We start from the raw sequence: 10,108 nt of genomic DNA on the forward strand, positions 1-10,108 counted from the left end.
TAGAGCTCCAAGGAGATTATGTTGAAAAATAAAAAAAAATTTACCCAAAAAAATTGTTTTTATACTTCATTCTAAGGACTTATTGAACTACCCTCGTATTTTCAAACAAAGGACACTAATTCTTAATTCTTCTCTTGATTATAAATAATTGTTGTGCAGGTGAAAAATCTCTAACATTTCCACGAGGCAAAAGTCAAATGAAACACAAATTTAATCCTTCAATTGCTTCGTTCTTAATTTAAGAAAGTTCCCCTATTCAACTCTTCTGCAAATAATTAAATTAAGACTCTAAGGTAATTGTAGAAAATGGATTGAAAATCTGTTATATAAGTGCTAACTTTTTATTATCTGTCTATAATCTGTCAAGTGAACAGAAAGAAAAATAAATTTCAAGCTGTTAAAATATAAATCAACCAAATATAAATCAATAAAGAAAGCACAATTTTGTAAAATATTTGACATAATTATTAATCAATATTATTATTTGGAAATATACCTCTTCAAGTTTTATCCTAGGTGCCGAAATTTGTTCCGGAAAGTGCCACGGCTTAAGATTTGGATTATTCAGCATTTTCCAAGATGGATAATTTACTGAAGCTTTGTGCAATTTCTTCACCATCTGTGGAAAACAAATTATTTTGCAATATGATTTAAAATTCAACATAAAAATATTTTAAATTTTTTGTTTATTTGAGCACATATGATAAAAAATAAATTTACAATGCTTGATGTTAGGTTTATTGCCAAAAAGTTGTAAAATTTAAGTCCAAGCCGTTCTACCCATGCCCATAATTTAATAGATTTTTCAAATAATACTTCGAAGTAGTTTCTAGAAACATGCTCATACGAATTACATGCATAGATGTAAGGAATCTAAAAATTATTACTACATTGTCAAAGTTTTGTCTTTCTAAAGGTTGGATTTTTAGTTAAATTACAATCTAATTTAGAATAATCATTTATTTAAACATTATTTACTTGAATTTATTTGAGTTCAGTATCAGTTCTTCCTAAAGGATTCTTAAAATATTGCAACACATTTTTAGAAAATAAAACAGTTTCAGATTTACACAAATCCGCTTGTACTGACAGAAAATACAAATAAATATAATTTTTGTTCTAAAATTGATCTGCGCTAACAATATGTTTCTTGATCTCAAAAATGTGTACATATTTTTTTCTATTTTGGATGCGAAATAATAAAAAAAACTTCAGTTGGTTTTCTAATGTTACACTTTTTCAAATAATTATAGTTTAAATTTTACGCCTTTTTGGAAACGACCCGTTGATCTAATGATAATTATTCTTACCTTTGGTGCGAATATCTGTGTAACTTTATTTACTAACCACACAGGTAATTTACCATGTGGATCTGTGTGGGAAACGTAACCCAATTCGGAACCATCGCCATTTCGAGACGGTCTCACTATATACCCTTTAAAAATAAAAAGTTAGTTCTAAATTCACTAGCATTTTACTTGAGGGGAAAATTATATTTAATTCGAAATAAAAATGTCGAATTACCATTTATTTGTTAAAAGTTTTCAAACACTTAAATTCGAACTTAAATGAGATTTTAGGAAAGTTATATTCATTTTTTTGGTTACATAAATATAATTTTCCTAAGATTCTCGAGAAAATTCAAAAAGATTTTTAAATATTTCAAGTATGTCATAAAAGAATCTAGAAAATTTAAAACAACATTTTTTCATTTTCCAGGATTTTACAAAAACGAAAAAATCAAGTCAATTTCAAATTTATTTAGGACTTTTATAAGTAAAGATATTTAAAAATATTTTACTCAAAAATGTTCTGCAAAATGTTGAAAAATCTTTCAGAACTTAAAAAATTGCATTAGAATCTTCAAGATTTTTTTGGCAGTTTTAGGGGATGGCTTAGAATTGTACAGAAATAAAATTCCCGAAAAACAAAATATTCGAAATAGAAAATTCCCGAAATTATAAAATTGCCAGTTATGAAATTCCCGAATTTAAATAATCAAAAAATGGTTAAATAATAAAATAATCAATAAAGTAATTTTATTTTATAAAAATATTTTGTATTTTATTAATTATTTCTAATTTAATTAATAATTTATTATTTAAACAATTTTAAAATTTTTTATATTCGGTAATTTTCAAATTCGGTGATATTATAAATTTTTAGGAATGTTATTATTCCAGAATTTTCTAATTTGGGAATTAAAATTTTTCAGTAATTTTTTTATTTCAGGATATTTCTATTTTGAATATTTTATTTTTCAGGAATGTTACAGTGTCGAGAATTTTTTTGAAACAAACAATCGTTTTAAATTGTAGACAAATGATAAATTTAATGACTAAATGATAATTAAAAATATGAATTTTCAACGAGAAACACTAACATAAAATCAGAAATTGTTCCAAATTGTACAATTTTCTTTAGAATAATATAATTTTTTTTAATAGATAATTTCCAGTGACAAACGTTAACATAAACCTTTAATGTTCTAAAATTGTAAATCTTCTTTGAAATCAATATAATTATTTTCGGTCAAAACCACTCTAGTATAAACTACAATTGTACAAAAAGGTTCAATCTTCTTTGAAATCTAAGGATTTTTGTACCAAAAACAGTAATTTGCGACGCAAAACTCCAATATACCTTAAAATTTTCTGAATCTCCTTTAAAAAAACATTTTTTTATACTTAAAAATACCAGTTTCCTAAGAAGAACACTGACATTTTTAAAATTGTTAAAGGATTCTAAATCTTGTTCAAATTACACGGATTTTTCTTAGAAAATTCTAACTTTTGCTGTAAAATAACAGCATAACCTAAAATTGTTTAAAACTTATGAATCTTATTTAACATCTAATGATTTTTTAATAAAAATATTTAAGATAAAAATACTAACGTAATCCATAAATTTTGTTTTAAAATACCAATTTCCAGTAAAACGCACCAAAACATAATCTAAAATTTTTTGAAAATTTGTAAATATTCTTTGAAATCTAATAAAGTTTGTATTAAATAATATAAAATAACAGAACAATTTCTTTAAAAATTGTCCACTTTTCAAAAAGCACACATTTTTCTCAATTCGTATAAGGGTTTCAACGATTTTTCATAGATTTACTTTTCAAAATTTCAAATTTAAGATATAAAACAAATTAGAGTACTCAATATCAACTTTTAAAGATTTCAAATTGCTTCATTTCTAATTAGTCATTAAATAATAGTTTTTAGTGTGTTCTAGTTTAAGTTTTTGAATTCTGAACTCTTCAAATGTGATAAATTTCTAAATACAAAATAAAATTTTAAAACCTAATAAAAAATTGATCTTTTCGTCATAATTTTTGTTTGTAAGTACTATTTAGTATTATATTATTACCTGTCAGGTAAGATGTAGCTCTCACGTAATGTTTTCTGGGCGGATAATCCTTGTGAAAAACGGTGTGATTTATTATTAATTGCTCCATTCCTGTATCGAGCCATGACCTTTGTAGCACAAAATCCCTATTTTTCAAGGGTGACGGGCAAGCCACTATAAGGTTCAGAAAAACAAATTGCTCTGAAATCTTATTTTCTCTACACTAAATTTAGACTTTAAAACGAAAAAATGTTAATATAGTTAAAAGTTTTCGAAATAAGAAATCACTTACTGGAATAATACCCAATATCGTTATTGGGATTAAAAAATCCTATCTCTTTTGATTCAATTACGTGAGTATCCCAAACTTTTCTATATTCGGGATCGTGGAGAACATCAAAGAGAGTTTCAGGTAACACATCAGGAAATCTCGTTCTAATCTATAACACATAACATGAAACGAGCCATTTTCAATTCAAGTTATCCATTTTTAAGAAGAGAAAAATCCTTCTCAAAAATCTAATTCTCAGAAAAAAGGAGAATGTACATTCGAGATTTGATGGAGCTCTAGAGATCTCAATAAACAAAGTTTTGAAAAGGTTAATATTTTACGAGATACAGATCGTCCAAAATCGACAGCTGTCAAAAACCGTGTAAGTCAATGGATTAAAAAAATTGTAGATCCCCAATAACATCAAAAATATGCCTGAAATATTACAAAAGCATTACGAGACAAATGGATGGCTGAAAAGTGAATAATGAAATTGAGAAAATTGTTTCTTTAAACAAAAATGGATTTTAAAATACTACAGTGTTATTTTTATACAAAATTTCGTATGATTGATCAAAGTTTTTTAAAATAAAAATTCACTTTCGTTTAGGATTTCGATATATGCTTTGACCACGATATCTGGTAGAATTTTAGAGAATGTTGAAGTCAATAAAACGTGTTTTCAAAAAAATGGCACTTACGCGGTTATGCCGTGACACCCTCGTCATTTGATAATATCAATGAAATATATTAAATGTCTCTTTTTCACATTTATGGCGTTATATCTTTTAAAAGAAAGCTTAAGATAAAATTGTTAAATACACGTCTTTTACAGAATTAATTGCAAAATTACTAAATGAAGCTTTTTTTTACGTTTCCATTTACAGTTTAGGAGTTATAATCACTTTTTAATTGTCCCTGAGTTCTTGTGTCGCCCGACAACAAAACAGTTTTTTAAATTAATTGTATAGCTTGAAAGATTAGTTTCCACACAATGAAAAATTACTGAATATGCTTTAAGGCGTAAAAATTTAATTACATTTAAAGTGTCTTTATTTGACCAAAATAACCAACTTAGAAGCCCGAAAAAGATCGTATAACATTGGGTGTCACTCGGCAACACAGTTTTATTATTATAAGAAGCAACAAATATTCTTTTAAATGATGAACATTTTTAAAATAATTTTAAATAAACTTGAAGCAATATTTTACTTTTATCATAATATTTTTCAAACAGAAAGATAATTTTTAAACATATACTAATTTGATATAATTAACTTTTAATGTAAAAGTGTGACGAAAATAAGAATTAGAATGAATAAGGCCCGTTACATTCCATGAAATCTAATGTAATGTAAATGTAAAAATCATTGAAATCCTCGGAAATTTGATAGAATCCGTTAAAATTCTTTAAGAATCCCTTGGAATTTTTAAAAATATCTTGCGACCCTATATGTCATATAAAAGCATTCCATATCTTTCGAGATTCTTTAAAACCGCATGGAAATTTTGTTAAATCTCCTAAAACTCATTCAAATCTTAAGTCTCAAGAAAATGTACTCAGATCTCTTGCAATTTTGTTAAGCTCTTGAAAATTCCTTGAAATATTTCAAGAGGCCCTTTGATATTTCAAATTCTTTCAATTTATTTAAATATGTGAACAAATATTACTTGAGAATCCTTTAAATTACTTGAAATAATTTGACATCCTTTGAAATTATTGAAATCTCCTGAAAATTCCTATGAGATCTTAAAAATACCTTCAAAATCTTTAGAATTCTTTGAAATCCCTTCAAACTAATAAAATCTAGTGAATATTTCTTAGAAGTGTTCTAAATATCCTAAATTTTTTTTTAAAAACCTTGAAAATACATTAAAAAAGGATAAAATCCCGTAAAAGTACATGAAAGCTGATAATATTCCTTAAAATCCCTTGAAATACTTGAAGTCCTGTGATTTGAGATTCTGTGATTAAAATTAATAGAAAAAAGATGGTGTATGTTCATCGCAAATAATTTTGTCCCATCCAATCAAAAATCGAATTATTTCAACTTTCTGATTTTCACCCATATTATGTTTCTCATCTTTAAAGATTTAAAACATAAGCAATCAAAGTTCAAAACTAATAATAAATTTCAAGTTTAAAAAATTTAAAGTATGGACAATGTAAAATTGACAATGTAACGTTACAAAGAAAAATTAGGTAAGGTTTGTAAAATACGAGGAATATGTTCTAATATTTCAGCATTTTCTGTTATTATGACTTTTATTAATTTATATCATTATAATTTTTTACTCACTTTTACCATCCTAAAATGAATTCCCGGAACGGATTTTGTCCAAACAGACAAATCTGGTTTATTATAATCCAATCTCCAATCATTGTTGTTATCATAAAGCTGTTTCAGCTTCTCAAAATCCTTGTCTTCCGCTATTTTCACGACGCCAACGTCCATAGTTCTTAAATCAACATTATTCATTGATTCAGGTCATGGGAAAATTTACATCTGTAATTAATTCTTACTAAAGAAGTTAGACTACTTTACTATTTTATAATTCAAAATGGACGTTTTTACAGATATTTAACTACTTACTATCCTGTTTATATTTAAATAATAAAATATCCGTACCAAGATATTTTGCTTAACAAAGGAAGTTGAATGCTTTCAAGCGATATTAATTTTACACGTACTAATTCGAAGATAATGCCCATGTATAGCTATTTTTAATTTCTGATAAGAAAAAAACGCGATACCACCAATGTAAAGAATGACAGGGCTAACGTTTTTATTTCTTCAGCTGTATTATTTTATTTAAGTAAATTATATTTGTCTTTTTTAAAAAAGTGGATCACCACAAAAGGTGTACATGTCATCAGAAAACATAAGTAAAAATTACTTTCTCATAAATCACACGAACTGATAACGTATTATATGTCTTCCTTTAAGGTGTACTTTATTTTTTAATATACTGTACAATATTTTACAATAAATGAAAATAATAAGAAATATATAAATTATAAAAGAGGAGTAAAACTTTATTGAAATGGTGACTGATTGTTAAATGTATCACTGATAGGTAAAAATTATACCATCTATACTTAGAGCATTTAGAATAATTAATTTTTACTACTGCAAAATAAAATTAGCCTGCAAGATCGTATCGATATATGTAAACTAAAAATTAATTGCTAAAAAGTAGGTGCATCTATATACAATATAATATTCCAAACTAGTAATCTTAAATTAAAAAAACAAATTAATTGCAGAACAAAAATAAATATTATTGCCCCTAATGCCAATTAAAAAATCTTTACAATTTTCAAGTTTATATCTTATGAATAACCTTAGTATGTAATAATAAAAAATGTTTAATCCTAAAAAATCAGCCAATTTCTAAAATATGGAATAAGCAGAAATTAATTAAATAAACATAAGATGTAACATTCATACTATATTTCTAAACTTCTACTTCCTTATTCCGAAAATTTTAGAAAACTTTAGGCAAATGAGAAAGTGAAAGAATATATAAATTCTTTAAAACAATAATGCCATAATGACAATAAACGAAAAAGGCTTATTGAGAATATATGGTATATAACCTCTAAAAACACATCACTTACATCTTTCAAGTGGTTCGTTGTAAAACTGTTTTTACCAGAATGAGTAAACCGTGTCAGGTAAAATAAAAGTTTCACTGATCATATCGAATGACCTTCGACGAGGGAATTATCTTCATGATAAGAAAACAGTCAATGTCCGAGATATTTTTGACCTTTTTGACAGAACTAGTAGTCGCGACCATTCACGAGAGGCTCATCGTTTCTAACACTTGCACTTATTGTTGAGGAATAAAATACACTGCAGGTAGTGACTCATTCATATGAACGCATTTTAAGTAGCACGATGTTATGTCTATCGATTTTGAAAATAGTTAATTAAATCGGTCGACAATCGCGACGGGAGATCGACTGATCGGCGCCGACCGCTTGCTTTATTGTCCGTAATTTTTTAGGTTAGGTTCATTCCTAATCAGCTTAGTTGTCAAAATACTCCGCATCCGTTGTTTATGCATACGCAAAAATCGCTAGCAAGATCATAGAATTTGTCAAAGTGAACTATTCCATCGGTCTATTCCATTCAAATTGCCATTTTAAATGGGATTTTATTTTAGGATGAAAATTTATGTTTGAATTTACAATCACGTTGAAACAAGTTTTTTCAGGTTTTCATCCACTGACAAATAACAGCTGACAGTGACAACAATGTGACAAGGTTTCGTCTGCTTGTGTTTTATTTACAATAACAGCACGTGGCTTTGCAGATGAAGATGTAATTGCAATTATAAGATATGCTATTATAAATTCAAAGGATAAATAGTACTCGTATAATACTGTATCTGATAATACATATAATAGATTGAAGTATAAGAAGACATGTTTATTCATTATTTTGTTTTTAATACTAACATCATTAAAAATAGTCATTAGATTAATTTAGACCATAAAAAGTACATATACTTATATATAAAAGTATTCATGAAAATGTCGATTAATTTATTTTAAAATGATTAGGTATTTCATGTTATGTCGTCAGCTGAAAAAATGCCTGCACGAAACCGCCAGGTTGCGTTTTGAAGATTCATACCTATTTGGTTGAAAATTGAACTATTTTTCTTCTTGTTTTAAAATTTATCTTTTTGGTATGGAAATTAATTTTGTTCTTGTTGATAATTCAACTATTTTGATAAAATAAAATAGTTTTTGTTTTGGTTGAAAATTAATTAAATGAAAATTTAAATACTCGAATTTTGGGTAAACATTTTTTTTTTATTTGACAAATAAAACGTTGGGTTAAAAATTCGTGTATTTTATTGACAATTCACAGCTTTTCGTTGAAAATTAATGTTTTTCATTAAAAGTTCGCCTTTTTGTTGAAAAATTATTTCTTTGGCTGAAAATTAAACTTTTATTTCTTGAAAATTCGTTTTTATTTTGCTTGAAAATTTATCCTTTTCAGTGGAAAATTCATCTATTTTGGTTAAAAATTCATTTTTTTATTTTAAATGTAACTATTATGATGTAAAATTGCCTTTGGTAGAAAATGATTCTTCTTATTTGAAAATCACACTAGAATAGTTGAGAATTCATCATTTTTCTTAGTTTGAAAGATTTAAAGATTGTTGAAAAATGATCCATTTTTAAATATAGTTTTTGTATTGAAAACTGTCTTTTGACTGAATAATATTGGCAGATATGAGATGGGAGATGGCGATCCCATGTATTTAATTTCGAACGATTTTCTCCAGCGCCACCTATTACCTGAGGCTTTTGCGAACTACAATAAAGCGCCACTAATTACTCAGGCCAGTTTACGAACTGAAATAGATAGTTTTCGGCATTTTTCAGACGTTCCGCGTCGGGAATTGCTTAAGTTAGAGAATTTTAAAAATAAGTTACCACCGCAGTTACAATTACACGAGTTACCATAAATGTAAATGATTTACTGCATCATAATCATAAATTATGACTTATAATTTTATTAAATTATCGGAAAAAGTTTTATATTCACCTATTTTTTAATGACTGATAAATTTTGTTTATTTTAATTATGACAGAGCTAAACATTTTTCTCTTTAAAATGTTGCATGCTATCAAAATTCAAAATTCTGTATAAAATCAAGCAGAGGATAAAGCCAATTTATGCATTTTATAAGGAATGTTGAGATTTCTTTAGAAACAAAAAAAATAGTATGTTGTCAATTATAATACCTAAAATTTGTCTCTGAAACGCTAAAATTAAGTAACTATTATAACATATGTTTATCAGTTACAGATTGTATTAATTAATATACAGTTTGTAGCTAAAATGAAAATATAGAGGAGAGTATCCAAATATGAGATACCAACTCTGTTTGGTGTGATTGTCGGAATTCTATGTACTGAATTTAAAAGTAATATAGGTCATTTTAAAGGAAATTTAGTTTCTCATAAGAACCTCAAATAAAAAATTTTATTAAAAATTTTTTGTATTCTGAAAATACAACAAATGTAAAAAAGTGCTTTTTCCAAACTCGTCAAACTATTCTCATAATATGAGATACCCCAGGAAATAGCTAACAAAATGCAAAATAAAGTATTATTTTTAATGAAAAACTTCATTCTATGTTTCCGAAGTATAAATGTACTGCTATTTAGATATATTTAGTTTTTTCAGTAGTCACAAACACTTTTGTAACCAATTTCCCCCGCGCAGCCACAGTGTTATAAAAACCACAGGTATGTCATATTATGAGAACCACACCGTGCAACTATGCACTTACTATACCTGACCTTTACAATGAAAAACTTCAACACTATCGATATTTTCCTACTTAGTTATTCAATCCCCATCACTCTAGACAAACTTTACTGCTAAATACATATTTAATTAATAATAAATAGAGTTTAAAGAATTCCCTTCCAAGAATTCGACTACCATATCGATT

The 10,108-nt window shown here is 26.5% G+C and overlaps 1 protein-coding gene across 2 annotated transcripts in view; it reads right to left on the reverse strand.

Annotated features, from left to right (window-relative positions):
- The window catches only part of LOC117178277 (START domain-containing protein 10-like), a 9,958-nt gene extending 2,308 nt beyond the window's left edge, over positions 1 to 7,650 (reverse strand). Inside the window, exons 1-6 of one of the 2 annotated variants that reach the window (XM_033369635.1) lie at positions 7,245 to 7,650; positions 5,923 to 6,082; positions 3,644 to 3,791; positions 3,373 to 3,525; positions 1,311 to 1,435; positions 497 to 619 (exon numbers count right to left, since the gene is read on the reverse strand). In XM_033369635.1, coding sequence (XP_033225526.1) covers positions 497 to 619; positions 1,311 to 1,435; positions 3,373 to 3,525; positions 3,644 to 3,791; positions 5,923 to 6,078 — 705 coding nt within the window. In that variant the 5' untranslated portion in view covers positions 6,079 to 6,082; positions 7,245 to 7,650. Of the gene's footprint in view, positions 1 to 496; positions 620 to 1,310; positions 1,436 to 3,372; positions 3,526 to 3,643; positions 3,792 to 5,922; positions 6,130 to 7,244 lie in introns of both variants that reach the window. The other variant, XM_033369634.1, reaches the window with a different exon arrangement.
- Positions 7,651 to 10,108: the final 2,458 nt, after the last annotated feature.

The sequence above is a fragment of the Belonocnema kinseyi genome, chromosome 8, assembly GCF_010883055.1.
Source record: "Belonocnema kinseyi isolate 2016_QV_RU_SX_M_011 chromosome 8, B_treatae_v1, whole genome shotgun sequence".
NCBI classification, from domain to species: domain Eukaryota; kingdom Metazoa; phylum Arthropoda; class Insecta; order Hymenoptera; family Cynipidae; genus Belonocnema; species Belonocnema kinseyi.